Below are 26,302 nucleotides of genomic sequence, written 5' to 3'. Positions count from 1 at the left end.
AAAAGGCTACAGTACAAATTTTTTGGTTAATATTCTTGAGGACTTTATCCTATCATTGGAATGTTACTAGCCTAAATTAAGTTGTGACTGGAACAACTTAAACCCTAGTTTTCCCTCATCTCAATAAAYAGATCTTCAAATTTGACCATCTTTTATGCTGATATRTATTTATTAGAAAACTGATTGCTTYAGAGCAAGTTGCCTAAAATCTGTTTAAACTRTTTAAAAATATGAATATTATCATTTGCATTTGGCCTTCTGATTTTGTATAATACCCTCTTATTTTGGTTGTCAGACAACTGTGGAAACTGCTCATGAACTTAGGCCTTACTTGAAAGCATTTGACTAAAATAAGTTGCAATTAAGTAAAACTATTAGACATTTTGGTAGCAACGGTTAAAACTAAAAGAGAATCTTCAGGCCCCACTCCACTACTTTCCTTCCCCTATCAAATCTTTCCTTCTCCTATCAAATTTTGCAGAATTCAGAAGTTTTTCAGTCAACTTAACTTTTCGTAAGCAATACCTTGAGCCCAAATTCTGCTTCTGCTGATGTCCTGAATCAGATACAAGTCTAGAGACTTTGGGGAGGGCAGGAGTGGTGTGGACCCATGGTCAGCTCTCAGCTGCAAGGTCCTGCCATGGCTATTTGAAGCTAGTGCTTTAGCACTGCAGAACTTTGTTAGCAAAGGCTCGGGACATGATGTTTATGTGTGTGAACATTTGATTTAATATTAAACTTCTGTGTGGTACCCTTCACAGCAGTCACCCGGCTGTCTCCTAGCAGAGGAGTAATGCTATTAGTAAGTGGCTGCTGGATGAAAGATGTTTAATAATCCAAAGGAACCTCCTTTCTTTTGTCTCCTTTCGCCCTCCCCCTCAGGAATCAAGCATCTCTGGAAAACAACGGTTGGTAACTGTAGAGGAAAGGGAGTATAATGTAATTTAGGTGATGGAGAGAGGGTCCTTATTTTATTCAGCATCTGTAAGTGTTTTTGTACAGGCTTTACTCAGGAGCATATAAAATCTGATGTACGTATCCATCATTTAATGATGTACCTCAGCCATGTGTACATTTGCCTGTATGCTAGAGGGATGCACTTTTCTGAGAAATGACAGTCCTAAGATTGCTCAAAAATAATTCTTTGTTTAAGGTTTATGTGCAAGAAATACTGCCAGCATTTTCAAGTTAACTGCTGTCACACACTAAATACAGAAATCAGTAATGGAATGGAATTTGTCTGTTCAAGTATGACCAATATCTGGTCCTGAAAAGATTTCAGAATATAAGATTAATTTTAATTTKTATATTTACTTGAACAACAATTCTTTTCATGCAGAAGTTCACCTACAGACTTTTTTYCTTGAAGACAAAGAATTTTCACTTGTAATAGGGTTGAAAGGATTAATTAGAGCTCTTGTTGACAAAGTTAGGAATATACATTTTTTAAAGAACTGCAATACTTGGACAGTTAAATATATTAATTCCTGTCTAAATAAATGATTGATATGTCTTCTGAAGAAACTAAAGTGGAAAAAAAATATAGTTGTAGCGGAGTCACTGCCATTCACGTCCCTTTCTGCATATAGCCAACAAAAYACAGCACAGTAATAAACTGAAGAGGACAGGCTAAAAAGGAGAAGAAAATCTAAGTATGTCTGAAGTCTGGTGTTATTTGTAAAATACGGTTAGAAATGTTCATGTGTGTTACATCTAGGAGAGAGAGCCTGGCAAGCTCTAGTTAAGTCTCCCGCCCGCTGTGTACCTGAGAGATTATGGAAGTACATGAATAAAACAACAATCTAGAATACACATTGATATAYTGCTGCTGCATTGCATGTGTGTACTTGGAGGGGGGTTGTCTAATGGGGACCTCTTCAGTAAATTAAATTATTAATCTAGTGCCTTCATAAATAAAAAAAATCTGCTAATGTATTTTATCAGTTCTCCAAGCGATTTTTGTGGTGCGTCTGCTATGTCYGCAGGATATTGGCGTCTCCGTGGGGCATGGTTATGGCTGTATAYGTTGTTTATATGTAAAGTGTGCCATCTTGGGGAGTTGGTTAGGTGTTTATGGGCTCAGGCAGAACTGAAAAAGTCTGCTTTTTTTTTTATTATTTATTTAGCGCATTTTTCCTCCCCACGCAGTACCAAAGATATTTTTTATTACATATGATCACCCAATGACCTGGCATACTTTATATATCATTGAATAAATGTTATTTGGCCAGCATTGGGAATGTGTTCACCTTAAGCTTAAATTAACATACCATTAGGATATATATTTTTGCTGCAATCTTTATGTAAATAYAATGTGCAGCTGAAATTCTTGATTCAAACGAATAACTTGGAAAGCTAGGATGGGGCTCGGCAGCCTAAAGCAGGCACCTAGTGACATTTGTGTGCCGGCTGTTTAACCGGAGCCTGCAGGTCGCCCGCGGGTTCTCTGCCGTGTCTGCCAGCCCGGGCCCTAGACGGTTAGCTTAGGGTGTCTGCAACATTGCAGTATTTGGCAGGTGAATCTGCCCTTCGTGGCTTCATTTCCATTAGTGTCTTTATAACAACAGACATCCATCCTACTGTCTTAACTAGACATAATGAAAACATCCTTTTTCTTTTCCAGCTATCTTTTGAAATCCAGCCTAAAAAATGTCAAGTTAATGAATTAATAGCCTTCATTTGCTGAAAATTGAAAAAAAAAATCTATTTCTTTGTGTGTGGTTCTTTGAGTGGAATATAATAACTTGTTGATTAAAAAGACTTTTTTAAAAAACATTTTTAAAATAAGAGGAGGATGCACTGAATTTTACTGAAAATGCCTCCAAAGCCTTTTTGTCGGTTGCTAGCAGATTCTACCTGAAAGCCTTTCTGCCATATACTATAAGCAAAGATTAGTAAAAGTGCCTTTTGCTAAGAGAAACAGTCATCCAGGGCTGGTTGCGTGGAGTCTTGCACTTTTTTTTTTTCCTCTCTTGGAATATAGTTGTCACTGAAAAGAATATGAAATTTCTTCATTTACTAGTACTCAGAGGGAAGCAGTAGCAGATGGAGAACTGTTTTTATGATCTCAACAACAGTTTCAAAAGAGAGAAAGCAGATTGCAGGGATCAAAGCCTCGATTTCATAGATGGGGTTTATTTGAAAGATCGGAGCCTCGCCACCAGAAGGCTGGCCGCAAACGAAGCTCTACGGAGCACCGCCCCGCGTCAGCCGAGCACCCGGCGTTAGCCCCGTGTGCGCTTGCAGAGGTTAATTTTATGAGCTTACAGCTGCGCTGTCTCCCTGAATGCCTTATGCTGCGCTGAAGGGAAAACGCTTTCCCACTGACAGGACTGCATCCGAACCCGGAGCTCCACCGACGCGGCGATGTCTAGCTCAGCAGCATGATACGCTGTAGGCAAAGCTCTGAGATTGTCAAATGTTGTTGTGTAGAGCAGGCAAAGGTCTAAGGACGTTGAACGTTGTCATAGCGAGTGGGCAAAGGTCTAACTACATCAAACGTTGTGCAGAGGTGGCTTTGGATCCCTTGCTGACTTTTCTTTTGTATTGGGATGCCTGCTGTCAAGGGCTTGGGTATCTGCTATGTATAAACCTGTTGTGAAACCAAATACTTTGAAATACTACAGAGGTCAGATCTGTAAGTGGGTTCAAAAGGAAAGCAGGAAAAATTGATGGAGGTCTTACTCATTTGGTAGTTATTTGGCTGTGAACTGCAGAAGAGAAGGTGTGCGGGCAACTGACTGATCCTCCTAAAACACATTCTGAGCCTCCTCTCACAACCCAGTCTCAGTTGCTCTGAGTGAGTACTCTTTCCTTAAGCATCTGGAGTCAGAAACAGGATACGGATCTCAAAAGGAAGAGCTTACRCTGTGTCTCAGCAAGACACCTTCCTCTCTATCTCTAGATTAGCAATAGCCAAGTTTTTTCTCCAAAAGTCTACATAAGCAGTATGTTGAGCTGAGCAGAGCAAGTTCTGACAGTATTTCCTCGATCTGAACAGGGTTACGTAGTCCATCAAATCAAGCTGAGGCAGTGATTAACGTCACTTTTTAGTTTTGGGCATATTTGTTTCAAGGAAAYGTTGAAGGTGAATGTTACTGCTGCAGGACTGCTGGCATTTTAACTGATTTTAAGTTRAGTTTTTCTTTGGAAATGCTTGTTGTAACAAAGCCGCAGAGGAGCAGCTGGCCCTCTTAAGTCAAAAAAATGAGGCACAGCCTTCTGGAATAAGCGCACTTGAACTGGTTAGAGTTCAACCTCACAAATTTCAGTGGGATCCCAGAGTAAGCAGAGGAKGGAGGAGAAGAAGGATGGAGAGAGGGTGAGAGAGAGATACTGCTTCCCTGCAGTTACATCTTTATCACTAATTGGGCAGAGTTTCCTTATTCTTCTGCAAAATTGGAAACAAAGGGTTATCAGAAGACTTTACACTGGAGTCTCTTCGTCGTCATTATTCTGGTTAGCAGAAGGCACAACCAGCCTGTGTTTRTAAGTGCCCTTCACTGCTGCATACGTTTTTCTTGAGGGATTGGAGGCCTAGTTGTAAATATGGGGGGTCAAGATAAAGCTGAGCGTACAGAATACTAACCTGAAATCATTTTTCACATCATAGTGAAAGCTTTTATTGGTGTCGTCTCTTTTTTTTGTTTTGTTTTTAATTCAAACCTTATTCTGCCCTCTGCTGGTGGTTCATATTATGAAATAGAAATAGTACTATATTATTTTAATTCTGAAGTTACAATCGTAAAAAATCAGTTTGCATCAGCCTGTTTTTGCAGTCTGCTTTATCAAATAGAATTTGAATTCATCTCATCAGTCACATTTTATACCACAGGTAACCACTATGCTCACCACATTTATAATATATAGTACCTAAAGATGTATAGTAGATATGTTAATTTTGGCCAAAAACTTTCTAAAATCGTTCTAGTCTACAAATCATTACCCAGGGATCAGTTATTCAATCTTTTAAAACTGTATTTACTTTATTAAAGCAAGCAAATTTTGAGATTTTGGCAGGCAAACTGACTCATGCTTGAGTTAAGAAGTGCTAGCATGGAGAATCCCTGTGCTATTTTAATCTACTCTTGCTGCATTTGTATGCAGTGATGATGTCTATACTTACAAGACTATTCTATTTTATCCACAGAGTTTTTTCCATATTGGACTGTTGCCCATTTAATGAGCAGCTATTCCGTGGGTTTTTCTGTTGTTCTGTAGGTGGCATAGTCAAGTCTATAGAGTGCTGGTCTCCAGAATAGCCTTCAAACCACAGTTCTATCTCTTTCTGTCTGCTTTCCAGTTTCAGAAAGAAATGAAGCAAGAAACATAAATATCACAATTTCCTTTGCTACAGACTTGATTCATCCCCTGAGCAGGTTTGTCTTATGCACTGCATGAGCCCAGAGACTTAAAGAAAAAAAGTGCATGATAATATATCTGCAAAAGRGGATGAGAGAAGGGTTGTACGGACTGCTTTAACTGTGAATTATCCTAATTTCCTAAGTAGCTAGCATTTCAGCCTTGATATTCTTTTAATATTGTCTGGGTGCGGTTGAGAAATCCAAACTCTGATCTAAAAAATACCCCCTCTGACCTATCCAAACAAAATGACCTAAAAAAMCCCAGAAGTTTCAGCCCATGTCATCGTGCATCAGCTTGGATACGTACAGCAGCCGTGACCAAGGCTGGAGCTTTTAGATCCACTTCTGCCRGTTGCATTCATGAAGGAATCGAGGTAGAGATAACAGCTTGCTGTAATTTTAATGATGACAGGCATGATGGGACACACTTTTACCAGTGGGTTTCATAAATATTTGCTGAAAGCAGGAGAGCAATGAGAGTCACTGKGGGGGAGCTGTAAACCTGGTCCATGAGCAGGGACTGTCTTCCTGTTCCACAGCCTCTCCCCCTCCTTCCCGCTTATTCCCATCCTGGTTTTCATCCTTCAAATTCCACTTCTTCTCAGTTACTTCCCCTTTTCCACAGAAAATTTTAGTTCCTCCCTCTGCTTGCTGCTTTTCCAGTCTCTAGCCTCTGCTTGATTCCGAACCCAGTCTTCTCTCTGCTATTGCTGTAGTCAAAATTTTATGTTTCAAGCAGTCTTGATTTTCAGATCTTTGAAAGTGGCATCTTTCCAGTGGCACAACCCAGATAATTCAACTACACTGTCAATAGGATTCCTGTTTTTGGCTACCTTTTGCAGGCCTTTTCAAAGCAGTTRCAAACCACTGTCATGGTTGCTTTTGCATGCTGCAAAATCTGACAAAAAGACACAGCCAAGTGGGAAGGTTGAGCCTTAGTAACAAATAGATATTTATTTGAGCCACAGATTCTCATTGTAATAAGCCAGCCAGGAGCTGTAATCACAATTTACCAGGGGCCCTGTCACCAGCAAATAATCRATTTCTTTGTGTGTATCAGCAGAGGAAGCTTAAAGATGGAGTTTGAAGGAGGTGCTTGGGAAAAAGCAAGTTGTTCTAATGGGGGACAGTTGAGACCGCCTGCCTTTGCACCAGCCACAAGGCACTGAGAAGGCTAATTTTTTCAACTGCCTTGAAAACAGTGCATTTTACAGGAAGGTACTTGCTAYGCAAAATCCTCAGACAGGATGCCCTCAGAGAGGAGCAGAGCCTTGGAAATAGAAATATTCAGGAAGAGAATAAGGGTTACAATAAAAGTAACTTTTCTACTCTTATTTATCTGGAAAGGAAAATCTAGCAACTTCAGTTCTTAGAGCAAAATGGAAGGAAATTTAATTATGCAGTAGCTCAGCAGGGAGCCCAAGTAATGATTGCAAAGGGTGTAAAACTGCTATGTGAAACACTACCTGTGTGCACTGCAGCTCTGCTTGGCCCCAGGAGATCCTGAAAACAAGGAGAGGAATGAGGGCACTAGAGCCCTTGTAAAGAGTTTTATAAGAATAGACCTGTCAGAGGACAGCATCGTTCATCTAGCAGGTCTATCAAGTCGACCACTGAAGCCCATCCAGAAAGCACAGACAAATGTGATTGCCTGTATTATTTCCGAAGGTCTCTGTAAACGCCTATCCATGTTCTGCTGCCTGCTCGTTCCAGAGCACCAGGGCAGATAACGGAGACACCTCGTGTGCTGTGCTCTGCTTGCTTGGTTAAATTGCACTTTTTAGTGGGTCACACTGTACAAAGAACCACGTTGTCTGCGTGGCACAAAACCAACCTTAGGCAACCTCATCCCAGACAAGAAACCTGCTTTTACATATTGACTYCAAGAGGAAACACTGGGTCCTAGCTGGAAAAGAGGACAGGAGGACTGCTGCCTCTACAGCCTCACCCAGCGATGATTACTGCTTGCTGAAATGGGCTGGTGCTGGGGGCTTTCTTTGGGCAGGGGATTTGCGTGCCTGTGTCAGCCCTAAAGGCTGGGACTGCACATAGCAATGAACTATAAGCAGAAAGAGTTGTGTACKACTTTTACAGCTTTCTTGAACTGCCTTACTTTTAGCCAAAAGCTTGAAAATAAGGTTATTAATAAAGATGATACCTAGTAGTTGCATGTGAGTTTTTTTTAATATATACTTTGAATTATTTTAAAATAAGGACCAACAAAATGCTTTTTCTGGGAAGTGGGGTCAGGTATTTACACTACAGACTGTGCTTCGGCAGTAGGTAGGATACTGCTCTCAAACATATCCAAATCCCAACTTGATAACCCTCCCTTGATGGGCAAAATTATTTCTGTTGTGTGTGTTGTTAAATGCAATAGAATTTTAGTTCATTCGGCTGTTTTTTATTTTATTTTTGCTAACATTTTTTTTCCTTTCTCTCTGACTTCAGCCATTGATGGRTTTCTAAAAACCGATGAAAGACAAAGACTGGCAAAGGAGAGGAGAGAAGAAAGGGAGAAATACCTTGGTAAGATAACGGGGGGCATATGTATTTTTTATGTCTATATGTTAATGGGCTTAAGTTACTAACATGACATTTCTCCTGTTCTGAATTTTAAATACTGTGGCTCAGGCTATTCTTAGTCTTCTTTGACTTACAATTGTTTATTTAAAATTAGATAATATAAAAATAAATGAATCTAACCAAGGGCTCCTTTGATTTCCATTCAGCTACTTTGTATACTGTAATTAAAAGTTCATTTTCCTCTTTGATGGATGTATTTTTGAATATAGGTTTATGTATGAGATATTGATTGTTAGGTTTTTGGTTTGTACAAATACTAAAAGAGACTTGAAAAATACTGAAGTGATAGGATTATTTGCTGAAACAGTCTCAATTTTAGCCTAGTAAATTTTAGCCCTCTTAAAAGGTGTCTTGGAGTTAGTAATAGGCCTATAACAGGTATTTTTCCATAAATTTAAATTAAAGAAGATTTTCTTTCAAGAGAATGAAAAATATATAAATTCATTTCTCAAATGATGTAAGCATTARTTTCAAAGTCATTGAAATACTATCTGCTGCTTTTAATCTTCTACTGATACTTCCAGGGAAATGTTGAGAAAGTTTTGCAGTTTCATTTACATTATACACGTGTATATATATATTATATATATTTTTTTAATATATGTACCCATATACATAAAGTAAAAGGAAAAAAAATGAAGAGTTAAAGTAATTTTCCTTATTATAGTAACAACAAAGGCTGGTAGCACTGTTTCTTGAGATTACCTSACAATATCTATTAGAGGGAATTATCAGTGTTTTATGATTTTGTCAAATCATAATCATTGGGATTTGAGAAAATGTTAACTAAAATAGCATGGACATCTCTGAAAAGAATCGTAGGAAAAAACTTTTTCTTGAAACAAATAACTGTTCACCATATCTTGACAAAATCTTAGTCCTGAGAGCAGAGATTTGATATTTTTAATGAAGTGGGCTTGGTTAGAAGGATGCCTTTTTGTAGTTCCTGTGAAAATTTACCAAAATATGCAGTGGTGATTTAGTTTTTAGTAGCTGAATTCCCCAGAGGTTCTGTCTGTATGGGCATGCACCAACTTGAGTAAATCTGACATGCTCTGCAGTAGTAGCTTATATCTCCTGCAGGTATATTCAGTCCAGACTCTCTCTTCTGTCTTTGTGATTATTCCTTCTTTGCTGGTTCCTGAGAAAGTGACACGATGAGTAGGTTGAAAAGGAATTGGATTAAGAAGTGGAAGAGAAATGGGGTAAGAGGAAATCTGAGAGCTGGAGAATCTTGGAACTGGCTGGCCAAGGGGATTTGGCGCAGAGRAGACAGAGGAAAAGGTTTTAATTGCATTTCTTGTTTCCAGATTTCATACATGTTTTCTGGAAGCATAWTTCTTTAAGGTTAAGTCCATTTCTGGAATGTATAGCTCTGGACTGTGGCCTCAGCAGATGTCTATCTGTGGCATATTTCTTCTGGAAGTTTAGGCAAAAAAAAACAAGTTCCCCAAAAGGAGAAATCTCCATGCAGCCAGCAGATAGTTTGCAGCAATGTAGAATGACTTTCTCGTTAAAGCCCAAACTTATTAATCAGTGTTTTCACATCTCTAAATTAAATTAAGAAACAAGAATTGTATACGTGTCTATGATAACAGAATGGTGTGCTTCTCTGTCCAGAATCAGTCCCAGGTTTCACCTCCTTAGTCAGAAGGTAATCTTAGCACTAATCTCCGGACACTTGCTGTTGTGTGCGTGTGTGTGTGTGTTTTTTTGTTTTTTTGTTTTTTTTTTTCCCTAATCAGCTCCAGCATGCTGTTTTCAGCAGTTCTATCTGAAATGGCTAGTAGTCATTAACTGCTAAGACCGATCACTGATCTTTCATCGTCTCTGAGGTAACTCTGTATCTGCTGACAAGTCTGTCTTAAGAATCCAGGTTTGTCTACAGCACTAATACCCCTCTCATGTTTCCCTGTTCTGCAGAAAAGAAAAAAAAAATAGCGAGTTATTATAAGGCAAAGTGGGAAGACATCACTGGCCATATTTCTAACAAGAATAAGGTAGAAGGTTTTGGTGTTCAGTAAAGGAGTCTGGGCATAAGGAAGAAGTTGGATCTTACAAGGAGCCAGTTTTCAAGAGGAAGAAATTGAACTTCTGGAAAAGGATCTGATGTTGGGGGGCACTGACATTAAACGAGGGGCTTGGGGACAAATGGGGACTAGGAGTGACTGAAGGTTGTGGCTGTGGGTAAAGAGCCCTGGGGTGAGGAGAAGGAATTGGTGTAACTGCCAAAGCAGCCTGGGAGTGATGTGAAGAAGGTGAGTTTGCAGGGGGAAAGTTTGCTGGCAACAAAACAGCAGCTGGAATATTAAACTAGGGCTGAATAGGTGAGCAGAGTAGGGCACCAGCTTTTGTATAAACAGTGTTAATTCTGGCTTTCCCTAACTTTCAAGTTCTTAGGCAACTGTGATGATAATATTCTTTCATACTGGTGGTATGTATGTTGGTATATGATATTACAGACTTGTGTGTATATAAGCATGCTTATTAAACTCCTCCTTTCCTGCTTTTTTATGGAACACATTTGCATGAGAACTGTTTTTTCTTCRTGATTTATCACACTAACTTCTGCTACTTAATTCCCCTTAATTACTATGTAAACCTGAAGCAACAGTCCTGTCTGTGTAGTTGCATCATTAATTTCCATAATAACAAATTTAATGTCTTGGAAGATTAGGACTACAGGTGGAATAAGCAACTGGGACAAACTCTCAGTAATAACAGTGAATTTTCTTTGTGTAAAGTGCCAGAAGTGGATAACAATTTAACACCAAATTATTAATAGAATGGTGTATTTTCAAAACTTCCTGGGAAGTTTAACATATGTTTCCTGTGTATTTATTTTGAAGATAGCACCATAAAGCGAAGCATAGTTTTWAGGAAATTCCAAGGGCTTTTGCTTCAACAGATATAACTGATTCACTTTAAAACCTACTTGGAACATGTGTTATGTCTAAAGGAAGAATTTGGCCTGTAAGCTGCAGAAGGATTTGAAGCATATACAAAAGATGAGCTGTTTATTGTTCTACTTGGTCTTTTTAAAGCAGTAAGGGGGCACACTGTCACATTGTGTCCAGAGGGCTTCCCTGTTACTTAGTGGATCAGTTAGATTTGCTAATCATTCCAGCACCTCTATGCACCATGCTTTTGAGCTTAGGGCACTAAAACCCTGTGTATTTGTATCTGTTATTTTACTCTATCATGTCATACTACCGAATTAATTTTGAAGCAGGGGAAAGTCTGCAGGAAGTGAAAGGCACTTTTTTCTCTGTCTAAGCTGCTAGGGAGCAGCAGATACTGGAGAAGGAGAGAAGGGCAAAACTTCAATATGAAAAGCAAGTGGAGGAACGATGGAGAAGACTGGAGGAACAGAGACAGAGAGAGGAGCAGAAGAGAGCAGCCGTTGAAGAAAAGCGGAGACAAAAGCTTAAAGAGGAGGAGGTAAGGTCTACTGGGAGACATGCCATAGAGCTGCTATATAAGCTAGCATAAAACATAGCTGAATATGACATGTGTTACATTGCTTTTTTTGTTTTTTTGTTTTTGTTTTTTTTTGATTCAGAGATGCTTGTACCTTGCTTTGGGARCCACATATCACCACTGCTATAAATGCTCTACTACCACTTGTGCATCAAAAGTATTYTCAGAGGCTTTTCTGTTGCTTGAATTTTTTCTGATCTCATAGGATAGTCACCTACTTGTGCTAACATACCAGGGATGGTCAGACATAAAGCACTAGCTTTCCAAAGGTTAGCTTTTAAAGAGGACTGTTTCCAGAAAATGGGAAGACTTTTTTTTTTAAAGTTTTGTTTGCACTGACCACTGAAGCTGAAATCATGTTTATRTAGTTTTTTTTGTTTTCCTCAGTTACACAAAATCAGAAATTTTTACTTAAAGCAGATAAAAATCTAGGCTGGTTTAAAATTCTAACATAGAATAGAATTAATTAGAAGCGYGTTTGCGTATTCCTTTTCTACTGTCTCTATTATAGAGATCATTTAAGGTTCTTCTTTGCTCTAGTGTGTCTTACTTCTGATGCAGGTTTCTAAATGCAGTATGTGTCTCCCTGCATGATGTTCTGTAGAAAACACCAGCACTGCTACTGCAACTGATAAAGAATTAATGATTTTTTGAAAAGAGAATGGTGATTAAAAAAAAAAAAAGAAAAAGAAAAACAGAGAGAGATGGTGTTGATTTTTTCCTAGTTCTTATGGAAAAAGGCTCTAGAAATCTGCAGTTACTAACTCTCCCCCTTTTCTTATTTTCCTTTTGATCAAAATATCCTTGCAAAAGAGGGAGAACACTTCCACATAGGATCAGAATAACATATTTCTGTCCGTTGAATTTTCTTCTGTGTTTGATTTTTCACTTATTTTAACCTGAAGAGAAAATTATATCCTGCCGTGCTGCCATTCCTCTTTCAACTGTAACATACTGATTCTGGCTTCTGCATAATAGCTGAAAATTCATTTTAAAATATTTTGACATGTGGATCACTTGACATTTTTTCCCTGTTTTTGTCTGTTTTCATAACAAAGGGGAAAGGTCTATCTCCTTCTGCAGTGACATCATTGACATGGCAGTACTTCTTCCCCAATATTTCCAGCTGCTGTAACCTTTTCAGCTAAGCAAAATTGATCCCCTTTACAGGGAGTGTCAGAAGTAGCAAATACAGACACTTCTGAAACCTGCTGCCCAAGAAGTACAGTAGAGGGAGGCATGGGAGAGGAGAGGCAAGAGGTATAGGTGAAATGAGCACTTGCATGCTTTGCCTGTGCTGGGGAAACCAAAGACATAAGAGCACCTGGGGCTGTGCCTGGTCAGACCCGAAGGTCCATTTTGGGGGAAGCCATCTGCTGTAATGGCCACCTGCGCTGAGATGGATGTAAGAACAGGCCAAGAATACAGCAGTACTTTTCAGGAGTACTCCCCCAGCATCAGCAAGTCTGTTATAGCCTGAACTGCTCCCCAGAAGCACAACCCATGCTGGGAAGCTTCTTTAACCAAGAGAGAAAGGCTTGCTGCCTGTCAGCATACAGTTTTTTTATTGGTACCACTCCTAGCTCTGCTCTCTGAGCCTGTCCTTCAAGCTTAAGAAGTCCAAAGCCTTTCAGGAGTGGAAGCAGGCCCAAGCCTGGCTCCTTTCCCTTTCATTTGCTCTACTTCTCTTTCTACAGATTGAGGAAGCTGAGGAGGGCTATGTGGGCAGGAGGACATGAGAAGTTACTTGTTTATTTGGGAGCGGAGGAGATCCAGATCCAGGAGCTTCTGAAAGAGAAGGGTGCAGAGAAGAAAAATCTGCAGAAAAGGGAAGGATAGGGGTAGAAGGAAGTCAAGGAAGGGAGACTTTGCCACTTTCTTGCATCCCTTCACAGTTACCTTAAATGCTTAAATATTTCTCCTCTATAGCACATTTAGAAGAGACTCAAAATAATTTTGTTGCTAGAACTTGGAAAATAGTAATTTCACCCAAAACTTTGCTCATCATTCCTGTGTTCTAGGATTCCATTTGAATTTTGCTGAAGGTTTTGTCAAATCACCCACAAGTTCTTCTGATGAGTCACAGGTTTGCCCATCAAATCCCACGTGTGTAGCAGCAACAGAGGTCTGAGTAAGGATGCTGATGGAGTTGCAGCTCCATAGGTACTGCAAATTACTCATTGCTCATGAGTCATCCTGGATGCTTGAGACCTTCTTTAACTAGAAGGAGTTTGAACCTGTATTTCCCCCAGCTGTGAAAGTGTGCCCTGACTGGTGAGCCAATATACCTCAGCAAGTGCTCCCTGTTTCTCCTTTCAGCACTGATGGAGACTGGAGTGCCAGTGGACTGACACCTGCCCATCAGGTGTCCTGAGTGCCATGTAAAGAGATTTTTTTCCTTGCTTCTGCCATATTGGCTGTGTCTTTTATGTATTCCTTAAATCTTTTTTCTTGCATTCTTTACGCAACTGGAGGCAGTGCATTTTTGTGATGGGAACAGTTCATCAAAATCTCTCTCTTGAAAATGTTGCTGTTGTGTCTGCAAGACTTTGAGAGGTGAATGGTTCTTAGTAGTCTCAGCGAAGGGGCTTCTTCACTTCCCACGCTTGAGCATCACCTGCTCGGCTGTTTTGCTTGTGAAGGACTTCAAAGAGGAAGTAGTCAAAGTTCCACCAATTCTCAATCCTTTTTCCCTTTACAGTGGCAGATAAGAGCTTGTAATTTTAAAGGATATGTTAATGGAACTGAAGGTGTTCTAGCAGAGCTCTTCTCTAGGGTATGTAGAGCATGTTGCAGAATGGAATGGAAGTGTTTTTGTTTTATTCTTTCAAAAGCAGTTCCTCAGACAGGAACTCAATAAACATGTCTGACATTTTTCCTCACTCTTCTACACTCACAGCTTTATCTTATCTGTAGAGATCTTTGGTAACACCATCCTTCCCTCCATATTCATTTTTAAACTGTGCATTTCCATTAGTAAGAGTAATCCTGAGGCCTGTGGAAAAAAGCATGTTGTTGTTCAACAGAAGCTATTAAAGAGTTGATCTTAACGAACAGTGAGTATCTAGTGGTRTTGGGACTGAGCAAAAGCAAAGTTGATAATTATTATTCAGGTAATTTTTTTTCCTTTTCCTGTCCTGAAATTTCTACATGCTTTGGAAATATATTGTTAATATACATGTCTTATTGTATGCAGTATGTTGTAAAACCTCATTAGAAGCAGCACTCTTCTACTGCTGTTGTATTGCATAAGATGATATGAATACCGCGATAACTTGCACAGGCCAAGTTAAGGGTACTTGTGCAAGTAGGAGCTATAGCAGGCAATAGTATTCATCTAATCAAACATCTTTTTCTCTTGATAAAATCATCAAATATTGTTAATGTGGAAATTGATAAAATTATTGCTGATCCTACTAATATACTAATATTTAAATGAACAACTGGAAAAACAGGTAGACAGAAACAAATCTAGTCTAGCACAAAATCTCAGGAGACTGAAGTAACAACTGCAAAATGGAAAAGAATATCCTGGAAAGTTTCCTTTTAGTTAGATGTTTGTTTTGGTATACACATTATTTATGTTATATTTGGAAAAAGCATACACTTAAACACAAGTGATGGAAAATTCTCAGGATGATATATCGTCAGTTAATTACTTTTCAAATTAAAATATATTGAAGTAATGAACACTTTGTAAACCTCTTTTGGCAATTCATAGAATGAGTAGAATTCAGTTGTGCAAGTAATATAAAAATTATGTTCCAACTTGGTTGAAATTGCTCTGCATGCAGCGCACCTGGAGGAGAGCAGAGAACCCCCACAACAAGGAGGAGAGTTTGTCCGAGTGACTGCAGCGACCCTCCTCTCCAGCGCTCCTTTTTGCATGCATGTGTCATATTTTATATAGGAAAGTACTAAAAGGAAAGTACTTTGGTCAAATTACTTACATCCATGCTGTTATTTTTTTTTTATTTATGCAATTTAAATGTTTGTTATTTAGTCTGAGAAAATGTTCATAAAAAACTAAGAATTACAGAAAGTAGCATGTATATTTTAGATACTAGCAGTAGATGGCCCTCTTTTTATGGATTTACTCATTCTTTATTTAACTTGCATGCAAAGTTCATTTAATGGACGCTCACTATAGCTGTACTGCAGAGATTATTTTCTCTGTATCTATGCCAATTAGTGCTCCCAAATGAGGATCAGATAGATAGTGTTCGATATGTTTTTCAGACAGCACTGTCACTATAATGCAGACGACAGATTTTTTTTTGTACGTTGTTTGCTGATGAAAAAAAGCTTTATGTCCTTGCCAAAAAAAAAGTATTAATGTTTGAGTTGGTTTTGCTATGCTTCTGTGTCTTAAAGTTGATTTCTATTTTGTTTATTTTTAAAATTCAAATCCTTGTGCTAGTTTAAAATGGGTTTTAATAACTACCCTCTTCTTATGTAAAATGGGTTTCATATTGTTCTTTATCTAAGCTGTATCTACAGGGTTTGTGAGATTTAATAATTTTGTTCTATAATGCTTTAATGAAAGGCTCTTTGTAGATTAAAATGAATGATCCTCTCCATATCATATAATTGAACATTTCATCCTTAAAAAGTAAGGCAGCATGAGTTTTCATATATGTATGAAAAATCATTTATTCTTTTAAGCCATTTCCTCCTGCATTTTATTTTATTCGTAAAATAGTGCTTTTTACMCTAGGAGGCATAAATGTATTCTGTGGTCTGCAGACTAGAAAATGTTGGTCCTTGCTTCAAGTACCATTAGAAAAAGAATAAATGGACAGAGGTTGCCCAGATAATTAACTGAAACTTAYTATCTGCTTTCATGTTATCTTTTTTGATTAATGTGCAATAATATCCATTAGTCATGAAAAAGAAAAAAAAATCTGTAGAAATGTATGCTTTAATGGGAAAAATAGTAGGATTATTTTACTTTTTAGAGAGTTGGTAGAAAGGTAGATTGGAGCGAGATAAACAGCAGAAGAAAGTAATGAAAAGAAGAATGGAAGCAGATTGCAGAGAAGAATTGATGATGAAATAGGAGGTTTGGAAAAAGTATAGAAAAGGGACTGAAAGAAAATGAAGCTAGTTGCGAAGTGTGAAGTAAAGACAAAAGTGAGAAGCTTGAACTTGAATACAGAGCCCGCACACACCCATTTTTAAATGTGAAACTTGCATCATCAAGCAGTAAGAAGCAAACTAAAGCAGAGGGGATGACTTTGGATTGTGGAGACTGAAAGATAGCGTTCTCATAAAAAGAGACAAAGTATGGATAAGAAGTGATAGGATATTCAAAAATAGGATATTCAATAGGATATGCTTTTTTATGTGCTATTGCAGAAAAGGCTTCAGCCTTATGCTGCTTTGTGCCTTTCAGGGAGAAAAGAGAAGAATGACAGGTAGAGTTTGCATGCCTGCCTGGACACTGATGGCATTGACTAGACAGGAAAAGAAAAGAAGGGGAAAAGAAGCTGCTGCCTGCTTTCAACATCTTTGCGTAAGGTTAGCTGATGCATCACGATCCGAAGATGAAGAGGGGAGACAAAACTGAAGTGAGAGCTTAGAGCAGCATACCCAAAGATTGTCTTCTCAGAGATGGCAGCAGATATTGTGATAGCAGGATAGCCCACCTGGCTGAAAGGTAACAGGCAGGAGAGCTGAGAAAGACTGAGTGCACAAGAATGGTCTTTTTTAGTCTTCATATAGAGGCTAATGTAATGAAATTCGTTATGGTGTAATGAAATTCTTTATGGTACACGTGATACATAATAAAATTAAGAGAGAGTTAAAACAAGAAAAAGGTAGTGGCTTGCTGTAGATATCAATGAGTAGTTGGTAGCAGGTTTGGATGAGATGGAAACCTTAATCAGAAATAAATTACAAGAAGTCATGAAAGTCATGGCATGACTTCATTCTTCAGTGAAGTGGGGAGACGAAAATATATTCCAGATGCCCAGAAGAGGACGAGAGATCATACAGACTGTAGAGATCCAGTAAACGTGGACAGAATCTCAGGGAGGTTACACAAAGCTTACAGATGCATGCATAAAAGTTTCAAGTAAGGTAGCTTCTGGAGGCACCTAGTGTCAGGGCCAGAGATGACATCAGTGGGGAGACAGGAGATATATTTGAACAAAGATTGAATAAGGTGATAAAATATGGTAGGGAGGAGGAATAGGGGGCCTGAACCAAAGTCATGAGTTAGTGAGAGGAAATAATATGGCTGAGGGATGTAGGAAAGCTATCGACACGGTTGATCTGAGATGCCAAAAGATGCTGGAGACAGGGTAGGGGATTGATAAGAATGGAAAGAGGTATGATGTAATCATAGAAACAGAGCTTCAGGAATGAGAAACCTGCGTCTGCTGATCAAGAGTTTCAAGTGGATGGAGTGGGAATTTTAGACCAGAAATACACAGCCAAAGCAGTAAGTAATAGGACTGATCCAAAAAGAGAATTAAAAAACACTATGGCAGGAGCAAGAGGCAGCATGAGCAGGCTAATCTTCAGCGGTATAAATCAGATCGCTGAAATATGAGGGTAAAGAGTTTGCTAAATGCAAGTGAGCTGCTGGGAGGAGGAAGGCATGCAAGGATGATGGCATGCTGGGTGGGGAATGATCGGATTTTATCTGCTTGAAAGGAGAAAGAGGGAAGGTGGAGAAATTATTGCCACAGCAGTAAACCATAGAGAAACTAGCAAAGGGAGGAGGTGGGAACTAAATTTAGTGGAGGTTTGAGTGAGGGTTAAGGGATGACGGAGATAGGACGAGAAGATGGTGCCCAGCTATAACTTAAAGGTAAAGCAAGATTTAGGGAGGGGAAGAAATCTTATGATTCTCCCCCTTCTGAAAATCATGATGCACCAAAGCATAGAAAAGAATATGGAGATGGCAGGGAAGAAAAAAAAAAAAAAAAACACTCAGAACAATCTAGGCATTTGCTTAAAAATGTGCATCTGAGTAAATTTCATTCTAATATAAATGGCAGAAAAAAAAATCAGAAGCTCTTAAATACCTAGAATATAAAGAACATAGTGAAGAAAGGAGGGAGGTTTTGTAAAAATAAATAAATAAATTGGTCATCCTGCAAAGTAACCTACTTTGGGTTTGAAGTGATCATTTATCTACGTGGCTAGGAGGAGCCACTGGCATTGCAGCAATTTAGCTGTGCTCAGCCAGGGATAGAAAAAATCCTGAGGTCTGCATAGACAAGAAGGAGTTAATGCTTGTCGAGCATTATTCTTACACAAATTAAGTCCAGAGCACAGCAGCAGCTTCACCAGCAGGAGCAGATGCTAGGCAGTGATGCAACCTGTGTTATTTACTTAGGCCTCTGTAGTGACCTCAGTGGCTTGCAGACAAAGGATACACGTATCTGGAGGTAGGTAGGCATACTGATACCTTCTTTATTCAATCCTTTTTCTTTTATTGCAGACAAACTCCTGTAATCATCTCATGTGGAGCAACAGGGGAACTGTTTATATTGTGTGTGTATTTTTAACCTGATTTCAGAAGAGGGGGAAAAAAGCTCCAAAAGAACTGATTTAGGTCTGTTTTTCTCTCTCTTTTTTTTAAAAAAAAATCTTTTCTTTTTTGGTACCAAATACAACCAGGAACGTTTAGAAGCCATGATGCGTCGCTCCCTTGAACGCAGCCAGCAACTGGAACAGAAGCAGAAGCGATGGTCGTGGGGAGGAGCACTGGCTGCAGGCTCAGGAGGGAGAGATGGTAAGTGAAACAGGCTGCCTGCATTGCAGATCCCGAAGTGCAAAATGCATGAGGTTGTGAAGATAGCAAGCATGATACATATTATAGTTAGTGTAGTATTATCAGGGCTCCTGACTTGGGGTGTGAATAAGTGCTTTGTAATGGTTTACCATGTTTCCTCTTTTAATACTTTCTGGGGAGAAAGGTCACTCCTAACTTTAGGAATGCAGATCACTTTAACAGAGTAATCAAAATCTGTTTGGAGGATGACAAAATGCTAAAATTAAGATTTATGCTCTTTTCCCCTTATTGTCCTCCCCCGCATTGTCTCCCCATGCACACAGTTAGCAAATTTAATATTCACCAAAGGTCTAAGTGCTGCCCAAGCCTTGCAAAAGACCATCTATTTTTGTTTAGTATTTCTAAAACCTGATAGGAATTTCTGGATGACTGTGCAGTACCTGCAGTTTAAAACAGGTTTTTCCTCTCGCATACTTTTTTTGTTGCTCTTCTTGATTTTGTTTCAGAACAATCTGTTTATTTCATAATCAGTCATGTACAGCTTTTATATTTCAGAGATGCATGTTTTCTGTTTTGAATCATTTAACTTATTTAGATTTACCAGGTTTGACTAAACCATTGTTATAGGAAGAATTTATCCGTATTTGGGTGGTGGTGAAATACGACAGTTGCTCTCTTTTAAACAGTGTGTAAATATATTTAACTCTAAAAAGGCATACATTTTTTCATGTCGTAATTTTCATGGCTTTAAAAAGCCAGGAAAATAAATGTATTTGACATTGCACTACAATTAAGTCTTTTATACTTCAAGAAAGAAACCACTTTGTTTTTGTGATGCAGTTTATGCTTAATTCCACCTCCCCCAACTTATCCAGTAATTTCTTTCACCTCTTTTTGCTCTTGATTTCTCTGCTGTGTAGGTGAATCAGAAAATACCCCACTCCCTGTTCTAGGTTTAGCTGCCAACACCCTTCCTCCAGACCCTGTGACCTCCACTGCTCCTGCTGATTCCTTCAATGGTATTTCAGAGAATCACAGTACCATCATGTCTTGTTTATAACTGTTCTAATCACTGTAATCCATCCACTGATCTCGTCCTTCCTAACCACTATTTTCTTATTATTTCAGTCTGATACAGCATTACTGTTAGAGATGTGGACTAAATGTCTGTTTAATTTCCTTTTAATTTTGCCATGGTGGAGCCGTGCATGCCTCACATTCCAACACAGTCGAGGCATTTCATGATTTTCTCACCAACTGTAGACTTCTACAACTCAGATTCTCACTTCTGTTAATTCTGTGGGTACTCTGTGTTTGTGTGTATGTGTGTATAAATATAAATATACATATATTTTATAGTTTTAATGTACATGCCCAGGTGTAGGTGCTGTTTAAAAAAAAACTCAGTTGCATAGTAACAGAAAATGCATTATGGAGAGAGTGTTTCATCAAAACAGTCCTATTTTTTCATCTTGAGGGTTTTTTACTGCAGTATTTTAAGAAAGAACAAATCTGGTAGGTATAGCCATGCTATATTTTCAGGATACTAAAGTGGATTTTGACCATGCTTATTTGTAACAAACTCAGATAATTGACTTTGTGGTTAAGCAACCATATTTCTTTTTTTTTCCTTTTCTTTTTTTTTTTTTGGTATTGTTCAGTTATCTTTCCCCCCACCCCTTTCCTGAGAGGACTGTGAAGTAGACGAGCGCTCCAAATTTAAGACCGGATTGCGTAGATGATTTCTAATTTTGGTTGCAAATGTACTTGGCTCTTTGAAAACATAACACAGCCTGTACTTTTAAGAACTAGCTCCTTTCCTCCCCGAAAAGCAGCAGCTAGGCTTGCATATTACTCCCGCAGGATGCACAGTATCTGTTGTTCTGCACACGCTCTCCCAGAACTATTATTTTGCGCAAACAGAATCAAATTTTTGCACTGATCGTTACTTATTCACAAAGAAGAGATCTGGATGTGCAGCTCCTGCTTTGTAGCACACCAGTGTTGTACCTGCTTTATTAAAGAGGGACCGTAGAGAATTATGTTGTTTGCTGTACTTACTGTAATAGATGAAGTCAAATCTGGCAGATCCCACTGAGGCTTAATGTGATGGGCAATGCTGTAACATATTTTGGGCCTGCAGAATTAGGGCTGCACATATGTCTCTAGCTGAAAGTATTTTTATCTTTGAAAGAAACAGAATTCAAACTTAAAAGACAAAGCCTCTACGCTTTTAGCTCCCAAGCACTGTGCGGCAATCGTCATATAGTAGTATACTGTGCTTGGATAAAATTTTTCTGTTGTTCTGTTGAATAAATAGCAAAGTAAGAAGTAGGTATTGTGCTCAAGCAGGCTTTGTCAAGCAGCATTGCAGAAGAAATAACAGCACAAAAATGAAAGTGCTTGAGGTAGTACCAGAAGCTTTTTTTCTTAAAAAAAAAAAAAAAGAAAAAGAAAAAGAAAAAAAATCTCAAGCACAGAAAGGTAAAGCCAAATGGCTGGTGTCAAAACAGTCATTGTAAGGGTGATTTCTCATCATGCAGATATAAGAGTGTCGTGTGATTTTTGTGCTAGAGTAATGTCCGAGACCCACCCGAGCTCTTCCGGACCGAAAGTGAGGGGAGGGGGAGCGGAGGTGAGGAGCTGAGAGTTGTCATGTATGCAATTCATCGTTTTCTTTAGGTAGCTTTCTGCCTGTGCCGCTGTCGTCTATCTTCTATCAGAATGGCTTCGTTCAGACCTGATAGGCAGCTGTTTGCCTGTGGCACTCTAGAACGTGGGCTACGGTGACACAGAGGTGTTAAACTCACGAGCAGCCACGCTGCGTACCAAAGCGTAGCTCAGAGCCTGCTGGTCCTTCAGCGGCCGGAGCACGCTTGTCTCCCRGGGTCTTACCCGGTGCTGCGGCCAGGGCCAGGAGTACAAAAGGCGAGGTTGATTTGGGGAGTTTTTCAACACTGTGATACGAATACAAATATCTTCCAATGCGTCTCTCTGCAGCGTGTGACAAACTTTCAGCTTCTACAATGAATCTGCCAAAGCAAATGGAGTCGCCAATCAGTAAGCGCCTCTCCTCCTCCACAGCGGCAATAACACATTCCCCTGACAGAGGCAAGTGAATATGCTGGTCTCTTAGCAGCATAAACTCTCCTTCGGTGTTTAAAGCTCTTCTTCCTGTCCGTATGTCTACGTAACTCTCTTATATCAGTTATTCAAAATAATTCAAACTTTTGCAGGGTCGTAAGTTAACTGTTAGTGTGAAATACAATAGAATAGTTTTGTAGCCTGCCTGAGAGCGTGGTGACCCCAGGCCAGGGACAAACATTGTGGTTTTTACCACGTAATTTTCTGCTTGTGATACTTTAGCAAACAGGGTTGTAAAAATGTACTGCAGCTGCAGCAGTTTCYAAGTCTGTATGGCCATAGCCAAGTAATAAAAAGTAAAATACAATAAAATAAACAAACCAGCCCTGTGGCACAAAAATGGACACGAGACGCAGTGTTGGCAGAACTGTGTCTGAGAAGCCACCTGGGAGATTTTAATCTGGTGACCAGAGTTTTGGAGTCCTTTGATTTGATTTGAAAACCTGATCCATGAGAGGCTCAGCAAAAGATGATCATCTTGCAGGATTAGTGGTTACTAAACACTACAGAAAGGACTGAAAGAATTATGCCACTGTCAACTCTTTGCATGTCTTTGTTTTTCTGGATATCTTATTTCCTTTCTTTTTTTTCCTCCCTTTTTAACTCTAATGAGAAAGATATATTGACTGAAATAAGTGACAGTGAAGGTRTATTTTTAGAATGAAAAGGGAAGGTAAATTTCCTTTCATTTTTGAGTTGCTTAATGAAAACATATCCGTAGCTTTGAGGTTATTCTGAGAGGTGGCCTTATAGGTGCATGTAATAGAAACATTTATAAATGTTTCTTGCATAGTTGGTGCTTATATTTTTGGAGGCATATTGTATGAATAAAGGTTATGTAATGGGGGTGAGACTGCAAATTCTAAATGCATTCCAGTATGACTGGCACAAAGTGAGTAGCTGCACTGTTACACCAGTGTTTCACCTTATCTGCTGGGGAACAAAGCAAACCTTTTCCATGCTGAGTCATGAAAGCAACCATTTTGCAGAATGGAACTTCTGCCTTTGTGTGGGAACAAAATGCAACACAGTCTTAACCTTACTATATTTATTGCACAGGTTTGAAGATAATTTAGGTGGCTTTGAGTGATGGAGAAACCAGAAACCTCTTTTCAGAGGAGAATTAAAATTATTTTTAAWTATTTTAAATCTCAACACTTCAAGACTTTTTTTTTCCCATTTCATTTAATCATTTCATTGTTTTATTTCAGTTATTTTAAAGCATCATTTTGTGTTTTGTTCTTGCATTTTAAAATTTATTTTGTTTGCTCCCATCCTTCAGCTCACCGCATGCATCTTAGTCCAATGGAAAACTTTATTGTTTCTCGACTGCTGACTCCCACACAGTCTTCCTTAGCCAGAAGCAGGAGTACATTAATGCTTTCTGAGCAGTACAATAATCCAGGTAAAAATGTGAATTATTCACTTTGAAACCATTAAGGTATGTTTTTGGCTGCATTTAAGTAGTTGCTTAAAGAAATGGAATGCTGTGAACCAAATGAGAGTTTATACAGTAGTTCAAAAACAAACAAAAAAAAACTATTAAAGAAGCTGCTCTTGATAAGTGTGTTTAGAAGTTGGGAAAAAAGGAATCATTGAGTCTTTATTGTTCTATTTTTTTTTTTTAAAGAACATAGCTATGAACTCTTGAATTGACAAAATCAGTAAAACCTAAACCAATGGAAGACTGAATATATTCATTTATGAAATAGTTTGTCTTTTAGACCCTTGTGAGATACCTATCAGAGCAGAACACAAAGTCTTGATTGATTATATTAATGTTGTCGCCTTTTATACTCAGGCAATATCCAGAATAAAAACCCCAGGCCACCATTTCAGCTTTAATTATTTTTATGGGGGTACCATTCTTCGCTGCTAAATCACCTTTGTCTTTATATACATATGTATAAATATCTGTAGATAGATATTGATATTTGATTTTTGTTTAGAGGAAAAACATAGAGATACTAATTGGAACGTATCAGTTCCAGTAATCATTCTTCTTCAACAAGCTAAAAATTATTCAAGTGTTGCTTAAATTAAAAATTATATAAGTATTGCTCTGATCTGTAAATGGCAGTCRAAAACTCTTGTTTTGCAAACATCTATTCAATTAATTTGTTTCCAGTCCTCCTAATACTTAGGCAAGTGCCTAATTTTATATACCTACTACTTGAGTTGTCCTGGTTTTAAAGTTATACCTGCTCATAAGTGTTTGCAGAAGGGACTGAAGTTTGACAGCCTTTATGCATTTTTATTCAAAACACAAAGAAAAACAAATAAAAAAAAAAAAAAACCCAAACAAAACAAAAACCCACCTTTCTGCAAAAGGAATTTTTTTGTTTGTTTGTTTTTAAGGACAGAAGTGGTTAAAATGTAAAGGGTTGGTCATCTTGTGATCAGTACTGTCATGTGGCCTAGTTGAAGTATGCTCAAGTTTTTTTATCTGTGCTCTTAATGCCAAGATATTTAAAAGTGAGTTACAAAGTAAACATCCTTTCTTTTGCACATTACTTCCTAGTTGCAGTGTATAAAGACACTGGTATTAACTGGCTCTGAAATTATTTTCTTTGTTTCTACATTAAAATTAACATCTGTTGGAAGCCAAACTGTTGTCATAACAGTACTTTGCACGTAAGAAAATACCCGGTTTACTTACTGTTCAGGGAGCAGCTGCTGGTAAAGCCAACTCTGAATTAGATCAGATTATTCTGCTGAAAATGTTAAGGTGAATTGGCAGGACTACCTACAGATGTTGTYTTCTGTGTTGTCTTTGATGTTGAAGAGCTTAATAGGGACTCTCTTTACCTTTCTCCACTCATGTGCTTGCAAAGTCTCAGTCTCACCTCTGTCATCACCGCAGGACCTTTAAAGCAGCGTGCCAGCAAGTCTCTCAAGGCTGCAGTTTGCCTGCAGTTCTCCCTTCCCCTCGGCCGAAGCAGCGCTGGTTCTGGGAACTCTCTCTGAACCAGCACCCTCTTGTCATTCCCTGGCTCGGGTTGCAAACATCACCCATACACAGAGCAGCTGCTGACACTCTTGTCAGTAACTACCAGCAAAGGGCTGAGGGAGGATCCTGTATTTATAGTGTAAAGGGCATTTTCCCCTCTGTTCTTTCATGTGCTTTGTGAGGGGTAAAAACATAACACTTGTTGAAGAGTACTTTTTGTTCTCAGGCAGTGACTTAATTCTGGGTTGGCGCAGTGGCCTTTTAACGTCTCTCAGTAGAAGTGGCTTCCTGAACAGGGACTGGGGTCCTTCCTTTTTTATAAGCACCTGCTGTGCATCATGTTTGGGCAAAACTCGCTCTCCTGCATTTTCTGCAAGCTTGGAAACGAAGGTCTTCAGTTTAAGACTCTTCCTCTAAAGCAATGCGTTGTTAACATCACTCAGTCAACATACCAAGGCAAGCAATAGTTTCTGGAAATTTATGATTCAGGGTTTTTTTATAGTTGAAGTAAAAGTGCATATTTTATTTARGAATGAAAACTTTAAAAGTTTTTCTTCATATTCAGAGCATTTTTGCCAAGTTGCTGGAAGTGAGAGAAACGTAGCTTCAGTTAAACTTGGAAAGCATGCAAAAAGGCATCATGAGTAATTTTATGGTACTGTCTCCAGTTAAAAAAAAAAAGGAATTTTTTTTTTCTCTGAATTTGAGCATAGTAGTTTTCCACAGTTGGCATTCTTGACTTCAGTTGAATAAAACAGAAATGGAAACACGCAGTGTCACTATGCTTGTAATTAGTCCCTGTTTTGTTAATAAAGTGTATGCCCTGTTAATTGTATTTAATATGTTTTTAAAAGTTTCATCTTGGGAGGCAATATGAACAAAAAAGAGGAATAAATATCCCATTTTAAAATGTCCCATTCATATGGTAAATGAAAAGCAAATGTCCAAAAAGAGGTGCCCTGTAAACTGCAGTGTCACACTCAAACTGATGTCATCTATTAATAACTGAAATAACTACAACAGCATTTAGTT

The 26,302-nt window shown here is 38.6% G+C and overlaps 1 protein-coding gene across 1 annotated transcript in view; it reads left to right on the top strand.

The window, feature by feature from the left end:
* MAP7D2 (MAP7 domain containing 2) overlaps positions 1 to 26,302 on the top strand; it is an 83,197-nt gene that overhangs the window by 39,803 nt on the left and 17,092 nt on the right. Inside the window, exons 2-7 of the mRNA XM_085323164.1 lie at positions 6,845 to 7,037; positions 7,815 to 7,892; positions 11,227 to 11,390; positions 19,062 to 19,176; positions 22,177 to 22,287; positions 23,603 to 23,725. Coding sequence (XP_085179290.1) covers positions 6,845 to 7,037; positions 7,815 to 7,892; positions 11,227 to 11,390; positions 19,062 to 19,176; positions 22,177 to 22,287; positions 23,603 to 23,725 — 784 coding nt within the window. The remainder of the gene's footprint in view (positions 1 to 6,844; positions 7,038 to 7,814; positions 7,893 to 11,226; positions 11,391 to 19,061; positions 19,177 to 22,176; positions 22,288 to 23,602; positions 23,726 to 26,302) is intronic.

The sequence above is a fragment of the Rhea americana genome, unplaced genomic scaffold (assembly GCF_003343005.1).
Source record: "Rhea americana isolate MKP2758 unplaced genomic scaffold, rheAme1 scaffold_82, whole genome shotgun sequence".
NCBI classification, from domain to species: domain Eukaryota; kingdom Metazoa; phylum Chordata; class Aves; order Rheiformes; family Rheidae; genus Rhea; species Rhea americana.
Note: the sequence above shows the minus strand (reverse complement) of the source record. Positions and strands in the feature narration are given on the sequence as shown.